This window comes from Balaenoptera acutorostrata, chromosome 2 (genome assembly GCF_949987535.1).
Source record: "Balaenoptera acutorostrata chromosome 2, mBalAcu1.1, whole genome shotgun sequence".
NCBI lineage: Eukaryota > Metazoa > Chordata > Mammalia > Artiodactyla > Balaenopteridae > Balaenoptera > Balaenoptera acutorostrata.
In genome coordinates this window covers 184253576-184280652 of record NC_080065.1, presented here as the reverse complement: position 1 = coordinate 184280652, position 27077 = coordinate 184253576, and the positions used below count along the sequence as shown (strand labels likewise).

The 27077-nt window shown below is 56.5% G+C and overlaps 2 protein-coding genes across 5 annotated transcripts in view; one reads left to right on the top strand and one right to left on the bottom strand.

Annotated features, from left to right (window-relative positions):
- Positions 1-16639, bottom strand: part of TJP3 (tight junction protein 3) — a 29497-nt gene extending 12858 nt beyond the window's left edge. For both annotated transcript variants that reach the window (XM_057541848.1, XM_007176566.2), the window contains exons 1-6: positions 16455-16639; positions 4090-4146; positions 3865-3974; positions 3028-3130; positions 2412-2760; positions 640-743 (exon numbers count right to left, since the gene is read on the bottom strand). In XM_057541848.1, the coding sequence (XP_057397831.1) occupies positions 640-743; positions 2412-2760; positions 3028-3130; positions 3865-3974; positions 4090-4137 (714 nt within the window). In that variant the 5' untranslated portion in view covers positions 4138-4146; positions 16455-16639. The remainder of the gene's footprint in view (positions 1-639; positions 744-2411; positions 2761-3027; positions 3131-3864; positions 3975-4089; positions 4147-16454) is intronic.
- Positions 16640-20662: 4023 nt separating this feature from the next.
- Positions 20663-27077, top strand: part of PIP5K1C (phosphatidylinositol-4-phosphate 5-kinase type 1 gamma) — a 61981-nt gene continuing 55566 nt past the window's right edge. For 2 of the 3 annotated variants that reach the window (XM_057540121.1, XM_057540120.1), the window contains exon 1: positions 20663-20883. In XM_057540121.1, the coding sequence (XP_057396104.1) occupies positions 20790-20883 (94 nt within the window). In that variant the 5' untranslated portion in view covers positions 20663-20789. The remainder of the gene's footprint in view (positions 20884-27077) is intronic. The other variant, XM_057540122.1, reaches the window with a different exon arrangement.

The following is a 27077-nucleotide window of genomic DNA, read 5'->3' as shown; positions in this document are numbered from 1 at the left end:
CAATTCCTAGGAGAGATTTAATGTCATCTCCCCTCACCAGGAATCCACTGCTAACATTTTCTCTTGGGAATGTCTGTTTTCAGTAACCCTTCTAGCCCCCAGCCCCACCTCCAAGCTCTGTTTCAAGTGTCAGCCCCAAATTACTAGAAACAGACAATTCCTCAGGGTCACTAGAAACAGACAACTCTGAGGAAACTCTAGAAACAATCAACCAGAAATGATTTGGATATCAAACACTAGGAATCACTAGAAACAGATTTTCAGGGGAGGAGTCTAGAAGGAAACCAAGCTCTTAAGGCAGAGCTGCTCCTCAAAGCCCGGTCTCTGGACCATTAGCATCCAGGCACCTAAGGCAGGCCCATAAATCAGTGCTGTAGCCAGCAGGTCATGTGATTCTGGGGATACTAGAAACAGACAACCCAAAGGGGGTGCTAGAAACTGACATTTGGCAATGGATTTGCAGCAGTGGGGGGAAGGGGGGAAAATCCTGCATAGCTATCTCCAACCTTTGTGAAACAGGCCACAATGCAGGAGGCAAGTAGTTCAGAACCAGCTCTGCTGGCCGTGCCATATGCCTCGGTAACACTGTTACCCTCTGGCCCCGGTCTCCCTGCCCCTTGACAGGAAGCCTGGTCTCACCTGTAGGATGAGGTCTCCTTCCTGGAGCCTGCTGTTCCGGGCAGCCAGGCCCGATTCTGTGATGTGCTTGATGAAGATCTGACTGCCCAGTTTGACCCCGAAATCTGTGGGGGGAAGAGGAGGGAAACTGAGGCAGGGCCTGGGTTCTGGGCTGCCAGGGGCTCTCAGACCTCAGCCTTCTCGCCTGCCCTCAACCATCCCACCTTCCAGGCTGCTGTCCTGCAGGGAGGGGGCAGGCTTCAGCCTGCTGCCCCTTTCCAGCGGGCACTCTCCCCCTGCAGGTGCCTGTCAGCGGGTGACCAAGCAGACCTGGTCCCCTGTAGTTGGGGGAGATGGAACACACAAGCACCCGGTGATGCTGAGCACTGGGAAGAGAAAAAGCTGGGGGACTTCCCTGGTGGCGCAGTGGTTAAGAATCCACCTGCCAATGCAGGGGACACGGGTTCGAACCCTGGTCCGGGAAGATCCCACATGCTGCGGGGCAACTAAGCCCGTGTGCCACGACTACTGAGCCCGAGCGCCACAACTACTGAAGCCCACGCGCCTAGAGCCTGTGCTCTGCAACAAGAGAAGCCACCGCAATGAGAAGCCCGTGCACCGCACTGAAGAGTAGCCCTTGCTTGCCTCAACTAGAGAAAGCCCACATGCAGCAACGAAGACCCAACGCAGCCAAAAATAAATAAATAAATAAATAATTTAAAAAATAAAAAGTATTAAAAGAAAGAGAGAGAGAGTAAGCCAGGAGGTGGGGAGAGTGGCCGCGGAGGGGCAGTTTGGGGACAGGTGGTGGGGGATGGCCCCTCTCAGGGGGTGACGTCTGAGCTGGGTCTTGGATGAAGCAAGGGGGCAAACCCTGCAAGGGTCTTGGGAAGGTCATTTCAGGATGGGGGGGGGAACAGCCCATGCAAAGGCTCTGGGGCAGGGATTCTGATATCATTGCGCAGCAGTCAGCAGCAGGCACCTGAGGAGGAGCAGAGCCCAGGCTGTCCCTTCCCAACACCCTGATGACATCACCAAAGGGGCTTAGGGGTCACAACCCCAATACTCAGTGACATCACGATGAGCGTTTTCAGGATTATTAAAATTACAATGTGGGGTAGATATCCCAGTGCCATTTGTCACATCATGACCAGAATTCCAAGGTCACAATACTGCCATTGACTCAAGACAGGAATGAGAGATCACGTCCCTACTGTTCTATACCTACTAATCCTTTGACAGTCGACTGATGTCACGATGTGTGAGTTTCCTGTTGCTGTACCAAACTGCCACAAACTTAGTGGCTATAATACAACACAAATTTATCTCATAGTCTGAAATGGGCCTCGACGGGGCTAAAATCCAGGCATGGGCAGTGCTGGTCCTTCCGGAGGCTCCAGGGGAGCAGCGGTTCCCGCCTTTTCCAGCTTCTAGAGGCGCCGCATCCCTGGCTCACGGCCCCTCCTCCATCCTCACAGCCAGCAGCGCAGCATCTCCCGTCTCTCTCTGCCTCTGACCCTCCCGCCTCCCTCTTATAAGGACCCTGGGATGACACTAGGACCCCCCAGGGAATCCAGGGTCATCCCCATCTCAGGGGCCTTAACCCCACATGCAAAGTCCCTTCTGCCCTATGAGGTGACACATCCACAGGTCCTGGGACCAGGATGTGGGTATCTTTGGAGGCCACTATTCTGCTGACCACACACCATATGTGACCAGATTTTGGGGCAGCAGCGCTGCCCGTTCCCGGGGATGCCAAGCCCCACTGCCGACAACGTGGCCCCCACGCTCACCGTCACTGTCTCTCCTCCGCACCAGCACGGACTTCACGGGCCGCATCTGCACGTCCTGCCGCGGCAGCCGCTTGAAGCCAGACACTAGGGCCAGCCCGTTGGCTTCGGAGCCACTGCCTGGGCTCCTGCGCCCATGGCTGCCGGCCCGGCTCCGGCGACCTGTCCTCGGCCGGCGGGAGCGCTCGCCCCAGGAGTGGCCAGAGCCGCTGGACGTGTCACCCTCGTAGCCCTGGCCGTGGTCAGCCTCGTCCAGCCGCCGCGGCCCATCTTCCTCGTCCGAGTCCTGGTGTCCCAGGCCAGAGGTGGCCTTGGTGGTGGGCAGCTGGACTTTCCGGGGACGCTTGACTGTCTGTTAGGGCAGGCAGAGATGGTCGGGGTGGCAGGGGGCAGCTCAAGGCTTTGCCCCATCCCATGGGGGACCCTGGGGAACCCTGGGGCACTCTGGTCCCTCTGGGCCTTAACATCCAAGCTGTGAATGGCAACAAGATTCCACTTGCTTGGGGAAGCTTATACTCATACTGCCCATGGGCAGCAGGACCAGGGGGAGTGGGGTTCAGCCAGGGGCAGAAGTGCCACCTGAGCCAGGGGCTGCCTCTCCCACCGAGCCCCCACTCACAATGTTGGCCACTTTTGTGCAGGTCTTGAGTATCTGAATGGCGAAGGTGGAGGTGACACTCTCCATGGAGACCCCATTCACCATGACGATGTGGTCCCCTGTCCTGAGGGAGGAGGCCAGGTCTCAGGGAGGAGACATCACCCAGGAGCCCCTCTCCCCAGGCCTGCCCTGAGGGCCCCTGGCAGGTACCCCCACGTGTACAAAGCCTGGTTCTGATTCACTGGTGTCCCCAGACTCATGAAGACATTTATCCTTCTGGGCCTCAGTTTCCTCATCTGTAAAATAGGGCTGATCGCAGATCCCACATAATAGTGAAATGCAATCATAGAACATAAGCTGCAGTTACACCTGGTGTCCCTGTACCCCCTCACTTCTTTCTCTCGGGCCCCCTCTTCCTGCTTTTCTCCCCTTCTCTCCCTGTCCATTTCATACTCTCTCTCTCTGAAGCTGGTCGCTGATTCTGAGCTGAGCCATATCACCCATCAGCCTCTTGGGTCCCAGAACCATTTTCCCAGCATAACTCCCAGGAGCCTCCTACCCACAAGGGCTCAGGACACTGGGTCTCTCTCCCTCCAGCCAAAAAGAGGTTCCCAGGATATTTGCTCCAGGCGCATCCTGGGGCCACTATGACCCCCAGAACTCATCAGAGGACCAGTGCCTTGAGGAGAGTGGGGGCTAGTCACTGACTGTCCTGCTGCCAGCTCCAAGCCCTGTACTGACAGAGCTGGAAGGCGCCAGGCACTTTCCAGCCTCCTGGCTTTGGCCCACACGGTTCCCTCCTCTTGATGTGTCCCCCCACCCCCACCCCCGCCGGAACCCGGCTGCCTTGACACTCACTGTAGCCGGCCCTCAGCTGGTCCTCCGGGCACCACATCGGACACAACCACTGATCCACTGGGCCGGTCTCGGCCACCAGATATTGCAATGCCGAAGCCTCGGCGGGGGTCCTGAGGGGGGATGAGAGACAGAACGTGATTTTGCTTCTCATTGGGACAAAGGCTGTCCTGCAGGGACCAACCCACCATTCCCATCAGCACCCACGCAGAGGGAGGGAGGCCCCACCTTGCTGATCGTGGCTGTGTGCTGTTCCCAGATGGTCAGCTCCTCCATGTCCAGCACCTGGTGGGAGGTGACAGGGAAGGTGGACATGAGGTCTATCAGAGCAATCAGGGGTCCCCATACCTGGGTGTGGAGCCTGGCTCTGACACTCCCATGGCCCAAGTCTGTGAGTTAGTTGCTACCTCTCTTGAGATCTCAGTTTTCTCACCAGCAAAATGGACTTAAATCAGTGGTTCTCAATCCAGGACCATTCTACCCCCTCCCCCAGAGGGCACTGGGTGGCATCTGGGGACATCTGTGGTTGTCATGACTGGGGGGTACTCCTGGCATCGAGGGAGTGGGGGCCAGGGGTGCTGCTCAAACCCCTACATGTAGTGCACAGTCAGACCCCACCACAAACAATGATCCATCTCCAAATGTTAATAGTGCCATACTGTGGTGGGAGCAGAGGAAATGTGAGTCCTTGTCACTGTACCTCTGGAAGGTCTGGCTCAGTCCCTGCGGGGGGCGGGGGCGGGATCTAGCAAGGCCTGCAGACACAAGGGTCTCACTCTGCTCCAGACACTCAGGGCTCCTCGATGTTCCTCCCACACACCAAGCCCGGTCCTGCCCCAGGACCTTTGCATGAGCCATCTCCTCTGCCTGGATCTCTCTTCCCCCAGATCTGCACCTGGCCTGCTTCCTCACCTCCTTCTCCCAACCACCCTGTCTGGAACTGGAACGCTTGCCATCCCACAACAGACCAGTTTATCCTCCTTTCCCTGATTCCTCGTTCACAGAACTTGTGATCCCTTGACACTCTCTAGATTTTTAAAATCTGGTCACTGCCCTTCTCCCTCTAGAATATTGGCTTCAGAGGTCAGAGATTTTTATCTGCCTCATTCAAAGTTGAGCCTGAGTGCCTGGATCATAGGAGAGATTCTAACTATCTAAGGAATGAATGAATGAATGAAGTGCTTCCTTTGCGCCAAGCACTTCACAGGTAAGATCTCATTTAGTCTGCTCACTAAGGGGCATTCTATTATCCCCCTGTCACAGAAGAGGAAAGCCAGGCACAGAGAGGGGAAGTCACTTGCCAAGGCAACAGAGCAACTGGAGGGTGGGGCTGGAGGGTGGGGCTGCGGGGCGTGGATTCTGTTATTTTCAAGCCCAGGGTATAGATGAGATCACAGGCTCTGGGAGTAGAGGTCACTCAGCCGGGAGATACCGGCAGAAGGGGGGGATGTGGAGCCCGCCGGGAAGCCGGACCCCACCCATCCCTTACCTTCTGCGGGGCTGTCCCACTCCCCCGGGGACCTTGTAGAAATGACACTCCCTCCCCAGCCTGGTTGCCCAGCTCAGCACTGCGCGGGCGGGGGATTCCCTGTGAGCCCTCCGTTGGTGTGATGTGTTCCGGTGCCTTTTCTTAGAGGTTCCCGGGAGAGCAGCATTCCAGGCTCCCCGGAGGTAGGAAGGGGGCGGAGAAGAGGGAAACAAAGCCAAGGGCAGGGCCTCACGGACACTCCTGGGAGCCAGGTCTGCTCTCTCAACTGAGCCTCAAATCCTGCAGTCTGCCCTTTGCTGGCTGTGGTGGTGCCTCTCCAGCCTCATCTTCCCCATCTGTGAAATGGATACCTCCCTCACCCCCGCCGTCCCATCTTTCAGCGCTGAGGTGTGGGAAGCGGGCATGGAGTCATGCACGAATAGCAGAAGGAGCCTCTGGGAGAGATGACAGTGTTGTTGTGAGAAGTAATAATAATGACCTTCTTCCTCTGCATAATATTACTAAGCAACACTATTCCGTGCGCTGCCAGCGAGCGCATTGCACGTACCCATTCATTTACTCCTGAGTGACCTCAGAAAGTGGCACTTCTCCTATTCCTGCCTTCCTGCCTTACAGGGGAGGAAAAGGAAGCCCAGAGAGGTTCAGTAACTTGCTGGAGCTCACACAGCGCTCCGCAAACCTTGGCAGCCCATCCCATACCTTTAATCTTAACCACCGGGCTACAGTATCCTTCTGCTTTTTTTTTTTTTTTTCCTTCTGAACTTATTTTTCAGAACAGAATCTTTTCACTTGCTTTGATTTTATGCTTACTGTCATTAGACGGCCTCCCAGAATTTTGACTTCCTGGCCTTATTTTAAGAAACAGCGCACAGGGAATCAGGGCCCCTGAGGGGGCAGGCGCAGGTGGCTGGGGCTTGTCCCAGCTTGTGTAGCTTTGCCTCCATGGATACTGCAGGACTCTCCATGACCCATGGGGTCACGCCTAACGCCACATCCCACCTCAACTTAGTTCACCTCCAAACATTTCCCTGGCAGTCCCCTGTGCCTTGTTACCCTCCAAGGATGCACACAGCTGCCCCGGACACTCAGGTCTCAGCTCAAACGCAACCTCCCCAGGGGACCCTACTAGACTAGCCAATCTTCCCTGGCACCCTACCACCCCTCCCTACTTAATTTATGAGGTTTTATTCATGACATCCAAAACCATCTTAAATTATCCTGTTTAATCATCAATTAGTGAGTTTCTGGTCCTTCCTCTTGGGCTGTGAAGGCTGGGCAGGGCTGTCTCTCTGGGTACGTTGGTGATGGGCCCTCCAATCAGCTCCTTTCCAGGCTTTTGCACATGCTGTGCTCCCTGGCAAACTCTTATTCATCCTTCACAGCCCCAGTGCCATTGTCTCTTCCTCCAGGAAATGAGTCCTCAAGGCCCCCCGCCCCCCCCCCCATTTTACGGCTCTGATTACTGGGCCCTGGGATGTCCCAGTCCACCTGTCTCCCCTACATTCCTCTAGTCAGGGGATTCCTAGTGGGCAGGGCTGGGGGTCCTGGGACCCCAGCATTGTCCCCACAAGACCAGGCACGCGGGAGTTTGAGGAATGCGTGAATGGTGGAATAAAAGGCTGATTCCACCAGGAACTCAACCAGGTACGTCCTGAGTTCCTAGCCTCCTCAGCCCCGCCCCCGTCAAGGTGCGCTCCGAGGGGGCGAGGCCCGGGCCTTCGTCCTCGCCCCCTGCCACGCGCGGGACAGAAACACCGGAGGGGAGACGCCTCCAGAGGGACAGGTCTTACCAAGTCACACCGCCCCGGGCACTTGGCTACCAGGCTGCTGTCTGCTCTCCCCCTCCCCCCTCCAACCTCTGGGAACAACGGCGGGGGTGGGGAGGGGGAGGGGAAGGGGGGTCACAAATACTCGAGCTGGGGACTAGATTCTGGGAGCGGTTCCTTGCTGCCGGGAAGGAGGCGGCGGGAACCAGAACTGCCCGGCCCCAGAGCCTCGGGCGGTCCGGCCTGGGGCGAGCCACGTAAACAGCCTAGGCCTGTTTACCCCTCTGGGGCCCGACCTGAGACCCAGTGGGGTGGGTGTGACAAAGTCGATTCAAGCTTCAGCCCTGGAGAGCGAAGTCCCCCCAGACAGAGCCACAGGGATTCCCTCTCGCAGCCCTGGTCGGCTTGCTCGGTGCAAAACGGAGCTCTCGACGCCCATGTCTACCAGGTCGCCCAAGTGAACGGCTCTGTATACAGTAGGCACCCAATAAATGGGGATCCCCTCGTCCGCAGCCTCACCGCATTCGCCAAAGCCGCTCCCGCCCACAAATGAAGTCCCTGCCCACGGTTCCACCCTTAGTGCTGAAGCTTAACTCCGCTGATCTCCCGGGAAACCGGGCACGTACTACGTGCCAGGCGCTTTGCAACACACTTTTGTCCTGGAATCCTTCCTACGCCCTTCTATAAGGTGACCATCATCCACTTTATAGATGAGGTTCGGAGACGCATGGATTCACCGGCCCAAAGTTACGCAGAAAAAATGGGATTTGAACCCAGGTCTACCTGCGAAGGCAGACCCAGGACAGAGGAAGCCCCCGGAGGCCGCTTTGGAGGCCAGTGGGCGCGGACGCCTCTGCCCGTGCAGCCTCGGGCTAGCCACTACATTCCTCTGGGCCTCAGTTTCCCCATCTGTTACCTAGGCAGAGGGAGATCTGGGGTCCTGGATCCAGGTCCCAGCCCGGACCCCAGCTCGGTCCCCTCCCCCTCCCGCCCTCGGCGGGCTACTCGCCTGGAATCTCACCGCCATAGTACACCCGGGGGCCGTCCAGTGCCTCTGCCCCAGGGGGGCCTAGAAACAATTGGCCCCCACCCTGGCGAGAGGGAGGAGGCTGGGGAGGGTCGCGGCGAAGCAGGTGCCCGGCTCTCGCCCTCCTCCAGTCCGCTCCGCCGCCGGGGCTGCACCTGCACCTCTTCCTCCTCCTTGGCCCCTACCGGCCCCGCCCCCGCCCCCGCCCCGACATGCCTTCGGGACGCCGCCGAGGCAGCCTTCGTCTCCCCTTGCCCTCCCAACACAGGATCCAGGCCCAGGGGTGGGAATTCCAGGCCGGGTTTCCCGCCCAGCTGAGCACTAGCCAGCGGCAGGGCTGGAGACCAGCCAGGCAAGGCTGCAAGGAAGACCCGGCAGGGATTACAGCCGCGTTCGGAACGGAGCCTGCGCTTCGGAAAGTTTAACATCCGCGAAAAACTCTACATGTTGAAATTCAGTAGGGAGACCTGTTGGATTAGGAGCTAGTCAAGGGTCAGAGACCTCAGGAGCATAGGGCTGGTCTTTCTCGGGTCACCCATCTTCAGGAGGTTTACCCTATTTTAGAGAGAGAAAACGGAGGCCCAGGGAGGCCAGGGGCATGGACTTTCTGAAGGCGCACAGCGGCCGCCTCTGGGCCTGCCCTGAATCCAGTGGTACCCGCCTGTCTTCACACCTAGCACCTGGCTGGGTCCCCAGCTGGGGAGGGCGGGGCGGCGAAGGCGGAGGAAATTCTTTAGGCTCCTCTGAGTTAAGGTCAGGCTTCCTTCTCCTCACCCAGCCCCACCCTCAGGAGCCCGGTCTAGGAACTACAGGACAAGAGCAGGAAACCCTCTACCTGGGGGTGAGGGAGGGAGGAAGTCACCTGGATGGGTGGAGCCACCATCGGCCCCACCCACACATTCCTTTGTGCTTAAAAAAAATAGACCCTGAGGCCCAGCTGTTTCTGTGCCCCACCTCAGGCCAAGGTTGAAGGGGCAAATCTGGGCATAGACACCCCTTCCCAGCCTCATCCAGTCAAGACTGGGCAGAGAGGAACTCCAGACTGTGGGAAGGGGGGAGGCAGAGGGGAAAATGGGGGATCAGGGAAGTGTTCCTGGAGGAGGGGGTATTGCCACTAGGGTTTTTAGGGTTGGATAAGAGTTTGCCAAGTGTAGAAGGCGGAGAATATAATCAAAATCTTTGAGGCCCCCAAAGTTGATTTCTCACCACTCTCCACTGCAGTTATCTCCCAAAACCTAGTCTGGAGACCCCAGTTAGCCAGAATCAACCCCTCAAGGGTCCTCAAAGGGCCCCAAGGCAATAAACATTTGCAGAAGCCCCCTCTTAAGGACCTGCTTGGAACCTCATGGCTAAAGGGGAAAGCTCAGCCTTTCCCGACATGACCTTGGGTCACCAGCAGGTGGCACACAACATGATTTTAGGTAGAAGAAAGTCAAATATTTTCTAAATAGATGTGTATTTGCTTTAATGACTCATAGGACAAAACATAAATAAGTTCCCCACTGCCACGTGCATGCAGGGGTTCATGGCTGCGATTACTGGGGAGGACTGGGGAGGAGTTACTGATTGGATGTAGGTCTGGCAAAATCAGACAAGTAAGCTGGCTCATGCTTATTGAGTGTTTGCTTTGCTCCAGCCACTGTTACACAGATATCCACGTGACCATTTTGCAGCTGAGAAAACTGAGGCCAGGTGGGTCGAGTGGCAAGCCCAAATAGAAGAGCTGGATTTGGCCCTGGATTTGGCTCTGTTTGACCCCACACTGCTCAGTCTATACCAGTGCTTCTCACTGTAGGGTAATTTGCCCCCCATCCCCCAGCCTGACACCGCAGGGAACGATTGGGCCCCAAAAGCCAATAGTGCTGAGGTAGAGAAACCCCACTTTAAACCCCTCTAAGAAGGGGGGCAACCACCACAAGACACATGGTCTTCCTTCAGCCACCTCACATACTCATGCCCTGCTCAAGAACACTCACTGGGACTTCCCTGGTGGCGCAGTGGTTAAGAATCCTCCTGCTAATGCAGGGGACATGGGTTTGATCTCTGGGCCAGGAAGATCCCACATGCCTCGGAGCAACTAAGCCCGAGTGCCACAACTACTGAGCCTGCGCTCTAGAGCCAGGGAGCCACAACTACTGAAGCCTGCGTACTTCAACTACTGAAGCCTGCATGCCTAGAGCGCGTGCTCCACAGCAAGAGAAGCCCCTGCTCACCGCAACTAGAGAAAGCCCGCGGGCAGCAACGAAGACCCAACGCAGCCAAAATTAAGTAAATAAATAAATTTCAAAAAAAGAACACTCAGTGTCTCCCTAGTACCCATCGGATGACGCTGTGCTCAAATGCAGGGCTTTGGAGAAGGGTGCGTCCAGTGCTGCCTCACAGGCCAGAGGCGGTGTCATTCATGCATTCATTTTCCCACCTATTCAGTCATTCACTCAACAAAAATATTGCAAGCCCCTGCTCTGCGCCAAGTACAGAAAGGAGAGGTGATGGGGGACGGAATTCCCGTCTGAAATTGCAGTGCAAACTACAACCAGGAGGGGGCAGTGTGCGCATGGCCGGAAGGGGTGGGGGAAGGGAGGATTCAGAGAAACCTGTGGGATGATCCTCCTCTGCCCCTTCTGAGCGCCTACAGGGAAACTGAGGCCCAAAGGGGGTAGGGACTGGGTTGAGGTCTCCCAGTGGGTCGTGGTCGCCAGGAGGGGTGGGAGCCTGCGGGGTTCGTTCACGCTGGGAGCTGGGGGTCTCCCTGGTGTAGGCTGCTTTGTGGGGCTGCAGGAGGCTGAGGTCTTATCTGTGGCCTAACAGGTCTGACCAGAGCCCAAGAATGAAGCAGCTCTGCAGCCTGGCTGGGTGCTGGCTCATTCACTCGAGGTTTACTGATCGCCCACTGTGTATACCCAGCACTGACGCAGACCCAGTCCCTGCCCTAAAGGAAGCCAAGGGTCCTCAGGGGAGATAGACAATAATCAGATCATCACATAACAGAAATAACAAGTCCCACCTAGATTTCTGAGAGCATAGGTACAGAGGCACAACCTGGGCTGGGGGCTCCGGGAGGGCTTCTCTGAGGAGGTGGTACTGAGATTAATAGGAGTGACCTAAGTGAGTGGTATCTGGGCAGAAGTAACAGCTAGACCTGAAGGAGGTGAGGGAGGTGCCGTGGGAGAGCTGGTGCAAAGGTCCTGGGGCAGGACCATGCCTGGCGTGTTGGAGGAACAGCGAGGAGGCCCGTGTGGATGGAGCAGAGCAAGTGAGGGGGAGAGAGGGAGGAGGGGAGGGCAGGAAGGGGACAGGGCAGGTCATGCAGGTCCCTGTGGGCTGCGGGGAGGACTTGGGTTTTTACCTCCAGGGAGGTGGGACCCTGGAGGGCTGTGGGCAGAGGAGGGGCGGGGCCTGACTCGGTGCTCACAGGCGCGCTCTGGTGGCCACTGCCGAGAGGACAGACTGGGGGCCGTAGGCGGGAGCTGGGAGAGCAGTGAGTCCAAACCCAGAGGCCCTGCAAAAAAATGTTTTAAATAAACATTTTATTTTGAGGACTTCCCTGGCGGTCCAGTGGTTAGGACTCGGCGCTTTCACTGCCGAGGGCCCGGGTTCAATCCCTGGTCGGGGAACTTAGATCCCACAAGCCACACAGCGTGGCCAAAAAACAAAAGAAACATTTTATTTTGGACTAGTCTTAAATTGACAGAAAAGTTGTAGATATAATTCAGAGAGTCCCCCTATGCTCCTCACCCAGTTTCTCTCAACATTAACATTCTACATGACCACCACGGTATATTTGCCAAAACTAAGAAACCACATCCTCATCACTGTTAACTAAACTCCATGCTGTATTCAGGTTTTACTAATGTGAAATCTGCACCAGGAGCCCATCCAGTATCCCACAGTGTGTTCACGTCTGTGGGATCACGTCTTCTCGGGCTCCGCTCCCCTCGTTCCGTGACCTTTTCCGTCTGCAGGAGACGGGTCAGGGATTTTGTACGATGCCCCTCATTTGGGGTTTGTCTGATGCTTTCCTCATGCCTGGACTGGGGTTATGGGTTCAGCCAGAGGGCTCAGGAGGAAGGGCAGTTTCTGGGTGGGGTGGGCTTGCTGATGAGCGCAGCACTGAGGAATGTCCCAGCGGTTGGCACCATGTGGGTCCCGGGGCACCTTAGGGCGAGTACTTTGATGTTGGAGGGAGGGGAAAGCGAGGAGGGGGTGAAGACCCTTCTGGGGGCGGCTGGAGGGGGCTCACAGAGGGTGTCACCCACCCCCCACCCCCTAGGTGGGAGGAAGCCCTAGAAGGAAGCTCCACGGCAGGGGGCAGAGCAGTGCCTGGCGAGAATCCCAGCCCCTCTGCTTCCTGCCTCAGTTTCCTCATCTGTATAATGGGACCTGGTTCCGACTTCGAGCGCTATGATCAGGAAGGTTCACAAATTAAAGCAGCTGGCACGTAGCAGGTGCACAGAAAGGTTTGCCTGGGTGCTCCTTGTAGTTCCTCCACTCAGGCCAGAAGGAGGGAGACTGGGAAAAAATGGAAGGGAGTTATGGTGTCCTCCAGAGCTGGATGGGGACCACCTGCAAAATTGTCTATTTCAAGCTTCCATCATTGTGTGCAATGGCTGGGGGAAGAACCCAGGCCCCTGACACCTTCCTCACCATCCCTGGTTTCAGTCTGGCCTCTGCACCTGTACCCACAGCAGCTCCCCCCACTACACCCCATGAAAGGTCCCGTGAGACCCCACCCCTCATGTTGCTGACCCTTATCTGCCTTGAGGCTGAGCCTGCCACAGCCGGAATCTGTCCTGCTAAAGCACACAGCACTATCTTTCTATTCTGTTCAGAATCTTAGGTTGTTCCCCATGAGCTATTCATTCATTTATGGAGCGCCTACTGCATACCAGGCACTGTTCTGGGAGCCTAGGACACTGCAGAGATAGAGCTTACAGACCAGCACGGAGAGCAGACATTCAACAAATAAGTCAGGACTTCCCTGGCGGTCCAGTGGTTAAGACTCAGCGCTTCCACTGCAGGGGGCGTGGGTTCCATTCCTGGTCAGGGAACTAAGATCCCAAAACCAAAAAATAAATAAACAGTCTCAGCAATGAGCGTGCAGTTAACAAGCTGTGGCTTTAGCTCAAGAATATTCCATAGCTCCCTAGCATTCGGTCAAGGATATTTATTGAGCATCTGATCAATGCCAGGCTCTGGGTACCCTCTTTAGATATCTGTGCTTCTTATGGTCTTCGAAGTATTTTACAACTCTGTAAATTATAAGAAACTGGTGGTATCTCAAAAGATTCTTGTCCATAGAAATACAAATGAATTTTGTCCCGTGGAGACCACTGATTATTTCCCTGTGGCTATTGACCAGCTTTACAACTATTTGCAAATTCATTTCAGCATTGATTGCCTGTGTGTGTGTTCTTTCTTAATATTCTCTCCTTTTTTAAAAAATTATTTATTTATTTTTGGCTGCGTTGCGTCCTCGTTGCTGAGCGTGGGCTTTCTCTAGTTGCGGCGAGCGGGGGCTACTCTTTGTTGCAGTGTGAGGGCTTCTAATTGCGGTGGCTTCTCTTGCTGCAGAGCACAGGATCTAGGCGCGCGGGCTTCAGTAGTTGTGGCTTGCAGGCCCTAGAGCACAGGCTCAGTAGTTGTGGCACACGGGCTTAGTTGCTCCGCGGCATGTGGGATCTTCCCGGGCCAGGGACCAGGGCTCGAACCCGTGTCCCCTGCATTGGCAGGCGGATTCTTAACTGCTGCGCCACCAGAGAAGTCCCAATATTCTCTCCTTTAAACAATCTGTAAAATCTTGCTGGTTCTCATATTAATTAATGAGTTAAGTAAACTCATAAAGCACCTGTTTGTTTTATATTAGTATAGAGTCATGCTTTTACATTTTTGAAAAAAAAAAAGATCCCTTAACTCCATTACACCGAAAGCCTTCTTCACTCTAGCATCCAAGGCTCCTCCCTGAGGAGATTCCCAATTACTCCGTCTTACCTGTTACCATCTTCAAGTCCCAGAGCATTCTTCCCACTTTTCTTCCTAATCATCCTGAACTCTGTCTTTCGTAGTCAGCAAATGCTGTTGGTTCTCCCCAGATCTGTCCAGAATCCGTCCACTTCTCCTCACTTCTGAGCCCCCACCTGGTCCACCGCATCCTCTCCCACCTGGACCACCTCAGTCCCCTCCATCCAGGTGCCTGGTTACGCCCTCACCGCCCACAGTCTGTCCTCCCCGCAGCAGCCACCAGAGGGCGCCTGTGAGCACCTGAGTCAGGCCTCGCCCCCTCTACCCACAGCCCTCCAGCCTGCACGACCTGCCCCGTCTCCTCCCTGCCCTCGCCTCCTCCCTCTCTCCCCCTCACTCACTCTGCTCCAGACACACAGGCCTTCTAGCGGTTCCTCCAGCTCGCCAGGCATGGTACTGCCTCAGGGCCTTTGCACGGGCTGTGTGCTCTGCCTGCAATGCCCCTCCCCCAACTACTCACTTCTTTCAAGTCTTTGTTCAACTGTCGCCTTCTCAATGAATTCTCCCCTAATCTTTCTACTTAAGACTGTAAAACACCCCCCTGCCTGTTTTACTCCTATCCCTGTACGTCTTTCACTTTTTTTTTTTCCCTGTAAGACTGACCATCCTCTAACCCAGGATACAATTTAGGATACAGTTTCCTTCCTTATTGTGTCTCTTGTTTCTTGCCTGTCTTCCTCCACCAAAACACAAGCCCCACAAGAGCAGGGATCTTTGTTTCTCTTGATCACCCCTGAATCCTCAAGCCCCAGAACAGCACTTGGCACACAGTAGGTGCTCCATAAATGCAGGTTCATTCCCTGGGCACCCCCGCCCCCCCAGTCATGTTCCCTGCTAACCTCAGCCCATTCCAAAGGGTGTCAGGCTCCACCCTGAGCAAACACAGCTCCCCTGGCGCCAGGCCAGACCCGAGGTGGAAGAACAGGAACCCAGACTCCCGCGGTGGACTTTCCCCAGAACTGGGGCCACACAGAAGCCCTGAGCTGGGGAGGCAGGACTCTTACAGATTCTGAAACTGGGGTATTGGCTGGGGGCATAGGCAGCCCCCAGACCTCCCCACTCTCCGCAATTTGACTCCTATCAGGCTGACAGCCCTACTTTACTCTGCAGCCCAGGGCAAGTGGCTGCCCCTCTCTGAGCCTGGGTTCGAGCTCCGCAAAACAGGAAGGCAATGGGACATTGCCACTGGCTTGGCATTCTGAGTTCTGATTTGGGGTGGGACAGTTTACCTTGACCCCTGCATGACTGGGAATCTATTACTTGCTCTATCATATGCTGTTCTCAGCAACCCTGCGACGTGGTGACTCTTATTATACCCAGTTTACAGAGTGGAAAACTGAAGCCAGCTCTATTTGACTCCATGGGTTTTTCTCTCCAAACCCAGGCAGGGTGGGATCTGACAGTCGAGATGTCCCCGCTCCCAACCCCACAGACCCCAGATCTTAAGCAGCTCTGCTTCCCGGGGGTGACCCCAAATGCCAGGCTGGCTCTATACCCTGCAACTGGGACGCTCATGCCTCCTGAGCCCCAGAGGGCCCTCTTGGGCCCAGACAAAGAGCCTTGAGGCCTTGAGGTGCAATCAGACACTTGGCTGGCTGGGAAGTTCTCTTTGTCCTGCACTTTTTGGGAGCAAATGACCCAGAAAGAGCTCTTGCCACTGGATCCCTGTCTTCTCCTGGGTCTAAGCTTCCTTTGCCCGGAGACCATCCTGGCTCCTTGCCCACAGTCAGCTCTGCAGACTGTTGTGACAACCGTCCACCCGCCCCTTCCTGCACTTCTCCGCTGGGAGATTTCACCCAGAGAAGAAATCAAGATAAGCAAGATAAGCCTCCCCAGAACCCCCCGTTCCCCCAGCTCCAGCACCTGGAGAGGGGTCAGAGATGAGATGCAATTGTCTGAAAACTTGGGGGCCTCTTAAGAAGTACCAGGAGGCCCAGATACCAAGCAGGTGCCAGGCCGCCTCACCTGCCATCTCCCCGCCAGCCTCCCCTCCTCAGTTTGGGGGATCAGAGGCCAGTCTGTGCCCCCTCAGCCCCCCTGCAACAGCCGGGGCCAACAATGACCCTCTGAAGTCTGCGGCTATGGCATCCTGGGCGGGCTGCCAGGGGCAGTAACTGCCGGCCAGATAATCCCTTAGAAACTATGTCAAATGCCCACACAGTGGTGTCAGTTTCCTGCTTTCCGGGGAGCCTGGTGGTGGGGGGAGGTGACAGGGGGCCCAGGACCCCACAGTGGGGAGCCCAGTCTGGGCAGTGCCTTCGGGATGGTGGGCAGATCGGGGTGGGGGACTCACCTGTCTAGGAGGCTGGGTGGCCTCTGGGCAGACGACAGGAGCTAGGGCCTGGGTTTCCGCCTGGCATCAGGGGCGGGGAGGGGACCCGAGGCTTGAGCTCTGGTCTCCCCACCTGTTTGTCCAACTTTGCCTCCCTGCGGTGGCACAGGCTAGCCGGTCCCTTGCCAGGTGGAACCAGCAGGGCAACAGGCGCAGGCAAACCAGCGAGAGTGAGAGAGACCTGGTTGGGTGTGTTGCTCTGTCGCAAGGTGCTCTCACGTGGGAGCAGCTGACCTTAACCCCTGCCGGCCCAGAGGCCAGGGACGCCCAGTCCCGCCCTGCTTGCACTGGCCACCGCTGAGCCCTTGGCATCAGCAAGGGACTGGCTCATGTGGCAGGTCCTTGGGAGACATTTGTGGAAAAATTCAAGGATGAATGAATGAATGGTGCATCCCTGCCCACCCCCCCATCCCCTCACTGCTCGCCTTGCCTTCCACCAGGCACAGCGTCCCACCGCTTGTGGCAGGGCTGCTCCTTCCCTCCCCGCAGATCTGAGCGCAAATTCTGCTTCTGTGCCACCAAGTGACCGGCCGGATTCCCACACTGAGAATTTTCTATCACTTCCCAGCTGGGCAGCTTTGGGCAAGTCACCGGCCCCCCAGTTTCCTTATCTAAAAAAATGGGAACAACGGGGACGTCCCTGGCGGTCCGGTGGTTAAGACTCCACGCTTCCAGTGTTGGGGTCGCAGGTTCGATCCCCGGTTGGGGAACTAAGATTCCACATGCCGCGCGGCGTGGCCAAAAAAAAAAAAAAGAAAATAATAATAATAATAAAATGAAAACTAAAATAAAATTTAAAAATGGGAACAACACTGGCGTCTGCTCCTAGGGTTGTTTCCTACAGTAAAGTGAATGAACGTCCGTCCATAAAGTGCTGAGAACTCTGCTGGGCACACAGTAAAGTTGCACCTTCCAGCTGCGACCCACAGGTGCCTGGTCTGAATGAATGACATGCAGGTAAAATACACATTGGATTAGGAAGAGCAGCTGTGCAGAAAAGCATGTAAAATAGCTCATTGGTTTTACCTATCGATTCCCTGTAGAAATGATAATAGTTTTGAATGTATTGCATTCAAAGAAATATAGTGTTAAAAGTTATCTCACCTGCTTTTGGTTTTTTAATTTTTTTTTAATGTGGTTGCTAGAAAATTTTAAATGATATTTAAAAAGTTAAACTGAGGGCTTCCCTGGTGGCGCAGTGGTTGAGAATCTGCCTGCCAATGCAGGAGACACGGGTTCGAGCCCTGGTCTGGGAAGATCCCACATGCCACGGAGCGACTAAGCCCGTGAGCCACAATTGCTGAGCCTGCGCGTCTGGAGCCTGTGCTCTGCAATGGGAGGGGCCGCGATAGTGAGAGGCCCGCGCACCGCGATGAAGAGTGGCCCCCACTTGCCGCAACTGGAGAAAGCCCTCGCACAGAAATGAAGACCCAACACAGCCATAAATAAAAATAAAATAAAATAAAATAAAATAAATTAAAAAAAAAAAAAGTTAAACTGAAATGGGCTTGCCTTGTAGTTCTATCAGAAAACACTGGAATAGGAGCTTAATACGTATTAGCTGTGGAGCCTTTTGCAATCACATTCTGTTGCCATTGTATCACATCTGTATTAGTTTCAAAGTATTTATTAGCAGCTGAAACGCCTTGTGTCTTGTTTGCTTGTTTGTTTGTCTTCTAGATGTCTCTCTCTCTCTCTCTCTCTCTCTTTTTTTTGGCCACGCCATGCAGCTTGTGGGATTTTAGTTCCCAACCAGGGATCGGACCCTCGGCAGTGAGAACGTGGAGTCCTAACCACAGGACCACCAGGGAATTCCGTAGATGTCTCTTCACTGAGGTCGGGGATTTGGTCCTGCTTATTTGTGTATCCTCCTGGCCTAGAACAGTGTCTGGTATACAGTAGGTGCTCAATAAATATTTGTGGAATGAATGAATGGAATATGGGGAGGGGGTGGAAGACTCATAAAGTCCCTCTTACCTGCAGGACCCAGTGCTGACAGAAATAACCACGATAGCCACGAGGGGGTGCCCGAAACCAGGCAACCAGCCCCAGCTGGGCAGCCTCACTTTTCCATCCTGCAAAATGGGAATATCGAGCAGGCACTTGGGGGGATGAAGCAAGAGGAGCAAAAGCCGCTACCCCACGGGATCCCGGCCCCTCCTCTCCATTCCCAGTTGTCTGAGCCAGTGGTTCTCAAACTCTATCAGGCATCTGAATTGCCTTGGGAGGCTCATTGAAAGACAGACTGTGGGTCCCCGCCCCTGGAGTTTCTGATGCAGGAGGGCTGGGCTGGGGCCCGAGAACCTACATTTCTAACAAGCTCCTGGTTGATGCTGATGGGGGCAAGTCCAGGCACCTCGCTCTGAGGATCACTGATGCAGATCTTCTCTGGAGACAGATTCAAAATGAATCAGGAGTTCTATCCATGGCGTGTGTCCAGAGAACTTCTGGAGCCTTTTTAAAAAATGGTGGCAAAATACACATAACATAAAATTTACCGTCTTAACCATTTTTAAGTGCACAGCTCAGTGGCATTAAGCACATTCTCATTGTCGTGCATCCATCCCCTCCACCCATCTCCAGAACTTTCTCATCTTCCCAAACTGAAGCTCCGTCCCCAGGAAACACTGACTCCCCAGCCCCTCCCCAACCCCGTGGTCCCCACCATCTACTTCCTGTCTCTATGGATTTGAGTCCTCTAGGGACCTCCTGTGAGTGGGATCAGACAGTACTTGTCCTTCTGTGTCTGGATTCTCTCACTGAGCATCACGTCCTCCAGGTTCACGTACGTTGCAGCGTGTGTCAGAATTCCCTTCTTTTTAAGGCGGGATCATATCCCATTGTATGAATGGACCACATTGTGTTTATCCATCATCTGTTGATTCCCTGGAGCTGTTTGACTCCTCCTCTCTGGGTAGGCTTAATTCTAACAGGACACAGCTAACCTAGGGGATCCCTCCACCTCATCCTGGGTCCTGTTCTCTGCGTCTTCCTTTTTCTTGATTTGTCTCCTTGTTTTGATGGAGAACATTTCAGGAGCATCTTTCTAAGCCCTGGGTCAGACCGAGGCCTGCTCCATCTTGCTGATTCCCCCTTATCCACCACCAAGCACCCCTAAGCCCAGCCTTGTCGGCCTCCCGCTGACCTCGCCAGCACCCTGACAATGAAGAGGGGTCACGTGTCTGGAGTCGGACAGGCCTGGGTGAAAACAGCCCAGCTTCACCCACACCAGCTGAGCGTCTGGACTCCCCCACCTGCCTCCCAGCAGAAATCATTAATAATGAATAAAACTACTAATAGCAACATTTATTACTCCCCAAACCATGACCTCAGAATGAATGACTGCCTAACCATGTCGTTGGTGAGTTCACCATTAGACTTAAATAATATTATTATTCTTAATACAATAAGTAAAGGGGACGCTTCACAGCACGGTCCTTTGTGTGATACCAAACACGTGGCTTCAGCTCTCTGCGCTCCTGTTTTCTCATGTGTAAAATGGGGATGATAATAGTTTCCATCCGGTTGATCAATATTATCAAATATTTATTGTCTTCTAGGTGTAATGTTCTGCGTTTGGTATTGAGAATATGGTAGTACTTAAAAAAAAAGGAAACAAAAAGCAGGTCCCTAACTTATGGAGGTATTGCATATAAAGGCTTTAGCACTAAGCTTGGCATTTAAGGATATTATTGTTACATATAACTAATTTTTACTACGTTATATATCATAAATAATATTTTTACGTTACATATTAATATTACTTATTACAAAACCATATTACTGTTTGTTTAATAGTCACGTTAATGTATCATGACAATATCACATATAATTTGTATATTGTGCATAATGATAAAAATTTTTTTCTTATTATTACGTAACTATTATTTACATCAAACAATCATATGTAATATAAATTTTATTTTTAATATGATGACAATTTTTAACTGTAATTATTATTTATGCTCGTTATGTATAATAACGCTCTTACGTACTACAGTAATATTGACAGGAATGGCGCTGCCCTTCCACCCCCTGGGCACGTGAGGGCGCTCGCGGCGCTCCCGGGGCCCGGGACGCACGCAGGCCCCGCCCCCGAGCTCCGATTGGCGGTGCGCGCGGTGCGCGATGGCGCAGCGCCTGGCCCCGCCCCGGGCCCGCCCCTCACTCCCTGGGCCCGGCCCCCTCCCTCAGATCTCCAGCCGGTGGCGGTTGTTGTTCAGCGGCGGCGGCGGCCGCAGCTCGGGTAGCAGCCTCCGGCCGCCCGCCCGCCCGCCGGCAGGTCCGCGCGCGGCCATGGAGCTGGAGGTGCCGGACGAGGCGGAGAGCGCCGAGGCGGGGGCCGTGACCTCGGAGGCGGCCTGGGCGGCAGAGAGCAGTGCGGCAGCAGGTAACGGTTCCGGACCTTCCTCCTTCTCTCCCCGCTCCCCGAATGGACCCGCCTGCCCCCCCCTGCCGAGGCCCAGTGGACCCATCCGAGCGCCGGAGGGGCGTCGGGACCCGCAGCGGGGAGGCCGGAACGTTCCACTCGGGGGCGCTCGCGGGGGGGATGGAACGCCCCACTCCGGGGCCGGGGGACGCTCCGCGGGGCCCGAGACGCCCCGCCCTGGGGTCGGGGTGGCGCCGCCCATTCCCGGGGTTCTTGGGGGAGCCGCCTGTCTGGGAGCGGGGGTGGGCGCAGGGCCCCATTCTGGGAGGCTGTGGGTGGAGCAGACCCCGTTGGAGGCATGCGGGGAAGATGGGTCTTCACCTCTGGGAGGGATGCGACCCCTATTTAGGACGCGCGGTAGGTGGGTGCACTGCCTCCTGCTGAGGGCGCTTGGGGACGACGTCCCATCCAGTCTTGTTGTCAGGGGGCTGCTCTGCATGTGGGATAGTGGAGTACCCCCGTTCCGGTGGGGGGCCCTGCCTCCAAGGGGTGACGCTGTCCCACATGTTCCCCCCCCCTCCCCCCCCACCGTCTGGACCCACTGCTCGGGGCCGTCCACTTTGCTGGTATCAGCTTCCGGGCCTCACCCGTTCCCCTGCAAGCCGTCACCCTGTGGGCACATCCTACTGGTCGTTAAGGGCAGGGGCTGCTGTGGCGGAAGTGGGGGGTCTCCGAGGCCAGCTGGGTCAGCCTCCTGACTACCTCAGTTTTGTGGAATTCACCAGACCTGGTTTCTAGTCCACTGGCCATTCCTTCCCTTTCTGGGTCTCAGTTTACCTCCTGTAACCGGAGGTAGGTAGGGGGATGACATCTCCAGGCACCTTCAGTGCCAGGGCTTGGCAAGCAGGTGGGGGAGGAGAAGGCCCCCTGCAGCCTTTTCCCTGGATGTTGGGGGGCTGCCGTAGCTCTGTAGGGGCACTGCTTTCTTGAGCTCCTCTCCTTGGCATGCCTCCCTGGCCCTCTAGCAGAGCAGGTTTGGGGAAGGAGGCAGCCTCGCCCAGCCCTGTGGGCCCACGGTCTGCCTTTCCCTGGGGCGGTGTGCAGAGCCCAGCCACTGCCTGGTTCCTTCTTGGTCGAGGTTGCAGGCTCCCAAATAGGAAGTTTCTGGATCCGCAGAGTTCTCTGTTCCAGGCAGCCCTCTCTGGCGAGTCCCCTGTAGACACCCACAGGGGCATCCATCCTCCTTCTCCCCCGGGCCTCCCGAAGCTTCCTTGGCAGGCAGGCAGATGCTGTGCTGCCTGGGAGTTGGGAGAAATGTCTGGAGGAAGAGCCAGAGCGAGCGAGCTCCCCCGGGCTCCAGAGGACTCCCACCGCTTCCTTTCCTGCTGCCATCTGGAGCTGCTTGGTGGGTTACCCTGGTTCAGCTCCAACCATCCGGCCCTCTGGCTCCCGGTCTTTGCTGGCGGCGATGCCCTGCCTGGCCAGCCCCAGACATGGCAGAGGGACCCGGCTGAAGTCCTTTCTCAGCCCCCTGACCTCCTTCAGCAGCCCTCTGCCCTGTGCTGGGCAGAGACACAATAGCCTAGGATGCAGTGCCCACAGGAAAGCCACACAGCATACACTTGTCTTATCAGGGGCTAGGTGATCTGATGGGGGCAGATAAAGTCTCAGGCCCCGGCTGTGGTTGGGTCTGAGCACAGGGACCTGGCCCATAAGGGGCCATCCCTGCTCCTGTCCCCAAACCCGCAGAAATCCGGTTCCCACAGCTGATCACTTATTTCACTCACTTTAGGGCTAATAGCTGTCTGTCCTCCGCCGAACCCGTTTCTCTTAAGTTTGGGGAACAACTGTCCATGCCTTTCCTGCTGCTCGAACAGATGCGTAAACACACAGATGGGTCTGCTTGCTCTCCAGGGGGTTCGTACGATGCCAGAGTCTCGATGCCTCAGCGCTAGTTTGGGGCTGGAAAGTTCTTTGTTGTGGGCGCCGTCCTGGGCACTGTGGGGTCCAGCGGCATCCCTGCCCCCACCCACTTGATGCCAGGAGCCCCCCCAGTCCTGACAACCACAGATGTCCCTGAACATCACCCAGTGTCCCCTGAAGACACAGTCACCCAGGGTGAGGGCTGCCGTACTTCACCCATCATTCTGTAACTTGCTTGCTTTTTATCCATAATACGGCTTTTTTTCCCCACGTTGGTATCAATTCTTTTCTTCAGAGAGAGAGAATATGGTGCTGTGATTGAGAAGGTGGAAACCCCTTATCCTGCCTGGGTTCCACTCAATTTCTGTGTGACCTCCCAGGGCAAATGCTTTGATCTCTCTGAGCCTCAGTGTCTCCATCTGTAAAATGGGGCCACACTGCCAGCTTTACCTGAGTTAGTGTGTCAGCAGGTGGAGGGCGCTTGGTGAACTTTAGTGACAGCCCACCCCCTTTAGGCACGAGCTTCCTGCTGAGGGACGATCCAGTGGTTTCTGGAGCCGCCTTTTGCTGTCACAAGCGATGCTGCAGTAAACATCTTTGAACGTGGGCCTGTAGCCGTGGTGCTCTCAGTTCTAGTGGTTGGAGTCCCCGCCTTGGAACCGCTGGGTCAGGCGCAACCAGATTGATGCCCCCTGGCTTTCTGGAAAGGTCCGGCAGGAGCCAAGAGAGACTGTCTGTCTCCTCACAGCATTGCCAGCTCCGGATGTTATCGGCCTCGGTCATTTTGGCCAATCTGATGGGAGGTGAAATGTATCGGTGGTGTTTTAGAATCCGGTTACTTTAAACTCCCGGGCTCCTGAGCCCCGGTCCAGGGAAGGCCCGATGGTGTTCTCTGCTGGCTTTTGGGGACTCTGTGGAGTGCCTGGTTCTGTGGAGGATCTCAGAAAGGCTGGGCTCTTGGGCACATTCACGGGGCCCCTGTGGGCTTTGGCCTGCACTGTGGCCTGGTGTTTCTGAGCAGTTTCCCTCCTGTCCTTCCTGCTTCTGTGATCTCTCAGAATAGTCAGCTGCATTCCCCGCTGACCCCTGGCCCCTCCCACGTCTAACCTGGTGGCAAATTATGTCGGCTTTGTCTTCAAAGTGGACCGAAAATCCACCCATTTGCTCCCCACTCCTCTGCCACCACCTGGTTCAGTCCCATCATCCATGGCTGGCCTGGCCCCCTGTCTCTTCCTGTGCTCCCTCCCGCTCACTCCAGAAGGCTCCCACTAAAAGCTGACTCAGGCCCCGCTCCTCCTCTGCCCACAGCCCTCCAGGGTCCCACCTCCTGGGTGTAAAAGCCCAAGTCCTCCCTGCGGCCCACAAGGCCATGCGCGACCTGCCCTGTCCCCTCCCTGCCCTCCCCTCCTCCCTGTCTCCCCCTCGCTCACTCTGTTCCGGACACATTGACCTCCTCGCGGTTCCTCCAGCTCGCCAGGCCTGGTCCTGACCCACTGTGCCCTCTGCCTGGGATGCTCATCCTCCGTATCCCTGTCATTTGCTTCCTTAGTCCTTTCAAGTTCTTGCTCTACTGTGTCCTCTCAACGAGGCTTCCCATGACATTTGAGGGAGGCCTGAGGGAGGCGCAGGAAGCCAGCAGGGCCCAAGCAAAAGGCCTCATGTGCTCGAAAAGCAGCGTGGGGCCAGCATGGCTGGGGGTGGGGCCTCATCACCAGGGGCCTCCTCTGTAGCTGTGGGCGGATTGTAACCGCGGGCAGCAGCGTCCCTCGTCTGCTCGTTGGGAGTCAACAATGGCCTTTGGAGGCAGAAGGCTCCGGTTCTAATCCCGCCCTGGCCACTTTGTAGTGAGGCCATGTCCAGTGCTTGGGCCGGCAGCCTGGTCCTCTCCGTGGAGAGGCCTTGGGAGCCGGACCGCCGTTGCCAGCCAGGGGGTCCTCTGCCTCGGTGTCTCCATCTGTGAAATGGGTGTGATGACTGTGCCTTTCTCATGGAGCCGGATCAGGTCGATTGGCTTGTAGAGCCCTGGAAGGGTGCTGGCCTGGCCGGCCCCACATGGGTGCCAGCTCGAGGGACCGCTTCCCCCAGAGCCTGGGCAGGCGGGGCTGCCATCTGACTCGGCTCACGGGGACGTGCGATCACCTGTTGCTTTGCCCTTGGGCAGGGCCTGTTGGACGTTATGGAGCACCTGCTGGGGGGGCGGGTGTCCGGCGCCTGGGCTCCCTCACCTTCAGATTGGTGCGGGTCAGGATGCGATGGCGAGCTAGTAAATAGGTGAGGCCAGCGGTTGCAGACTGAGGCCCCGGGTCCATCCCGCCCGCCGGTTTTTGTCTGTCACGTCTTCCTGGCGCTTCGCCACTCCCTGTCAATCGCCTGTGGTCCACGGGGCTGTCTAGCTACGGCGGCAGAGCTGAGAGTTGAGACAGAGACCCGTGGCCTGCAAAGTCGGAGACACTCACTGGCTGGTCCTCTACGGAGAACGCTTGCCGACCCCTAAGTCAGACCACGCCGGCCCATGGGGAGCTGCCAGGGCAGTGAAACGGGCGCCGTGGCCCCAGGGGGTGACCAGGGCCTGCTGCTGCCAGGTGGTCAGGGGAGCAGGTGACCCAAGTGAGACATAGCAGCCGCGGTTGAGCATTCAAGCAGAGGGATCAGCAGTGCAAAGGCCCTGAGGCAGGAATGAGCGTGATTCATTCCTCAGAAGGGAAGGGGTGGGGGGCCTGGCCCTGCTCGGGTTCTGGTCTGAGGCCAGTCGGTGGTGCTGGTGGGTTTAAGCAGGGCAGAGAGTCACATTTTACAGAGCGAGAGCCCTCTGCCTGCGTGGTGGGGAGGGGCTGCGGGGGTGGGCGTCCAGGTGAGTGGGGCTGGGGGCCTGGACGGTGGTCTCGTGGTGGGGGAGGGAGGGGAGGGAGGCCTGCACCCTGGAGTTGGTGGGGGGAGGGCGGTTGGCGAGGCCCAAGGAGGAGCAGGTCTGGGGGTCCAGGCCCTGGCAGGCTTGTGCTGATGGGTGAGGAGCAGCTCTGGGGGGCTGCTTGGGGCCCCCAAGGCTGGTGGATTCCCACGGGATCCTGGGCAGGGCGGCCTGGGGCTTGACCAGGCTCAGCCCTGCCTGGGCTGAGGACAGTGTGCCTGCCTCCGCCTCTCAGAATGAGGGCAGGGGTCCCAGGGATTCGGCGGGGCATGGAGAGGTGAGACCGGCACCCCCGGCGGTGCTCGTTAGGTGACAGCCGTGTGGCCCGGGCATTTACCAGCCTGGTGGCCAGGCCCCGGGCCCTCCTGTTCCCGCTGTCCCCACTAAGCCGCGTGGCACCACGTGTGACAGGGCAGGTCGGGACCCCGCTGGGGATTTCCTGGCTGCTGCCAGCTGGACAGTGGGGACTGCCCACGTGGGGGGATTACTGACCTGGGGATTAGCCTCGGGACCCCTGTACTAGGTGCCACCAGGCCCCATGGAGGGGATAGGGGTCCAGCCTGAGGGGCCCCAAGTGCCTGAGCCAGTGGAAAGGCATTTGGAGACCTGGCCTCTGGCTCTGACTGAGGAAAGGGACCCCAGCATCTGCCCCAGTTGCTCTTCTCTCTCGATCATGCGCATGTCATGGACACATATGGGCCGTTATCCTGGGGGCATGGGGTTGCCGTTGAAGGTTTCGGGCTGTGGGGTACAGGTCAGGTGTTTGTGAGCAGATGCTGCTGAAGACTGCTCGGGCCAGGTGCTGGGGAGGCCCGAATGAGATGGGCACGGTCCTTGTGTGCATGCCGGGGGTGCGGGTGGGGTGTGTGCAAACAGTAAATGAAGAAAGGAGAGAGAGGTGTAACATGGCAGGGGAGGCGAGTGCCGCAGGGAAGAGCAGAGCAGAGAAGGGGAGAGAAAAACGGGCGTGGGGGGAGCTGATAGAGGCCAGGTACTCAGGAGGGGCGACGGGCGACATCTGAGCAGAGATCTGCAGGAAGGAGGGGATGTGCACTGAGGGGGTTTGGGGAGAGGCTCCCAGGCAGAGGGCACAGTCCGTGCAAAGGCCCTGGGGCAGGACTGTGCCTGGGTTGTTGCAGGAACAGTAAGGAGGCCCATGTGGATGGAGCAGAGTGAGCGAGGGGGGGGGCAGGGAGGGGACGGGGCAGGTCGGGCAGGACCTTGTGGGCCGCAGGGAGGACTTGGGCTTTTACCCCGAGGGAGGAGGGATCCCTGGAGGGCTGTGGGCAGAGGAGGGGTGGGGCCTGACTCAGGTGCTTATGAGCTACTTCTGGCCACTATTGGGGAAGGACTGTGGGGAGGGAGGCTGGGAGCTGGGGACCAG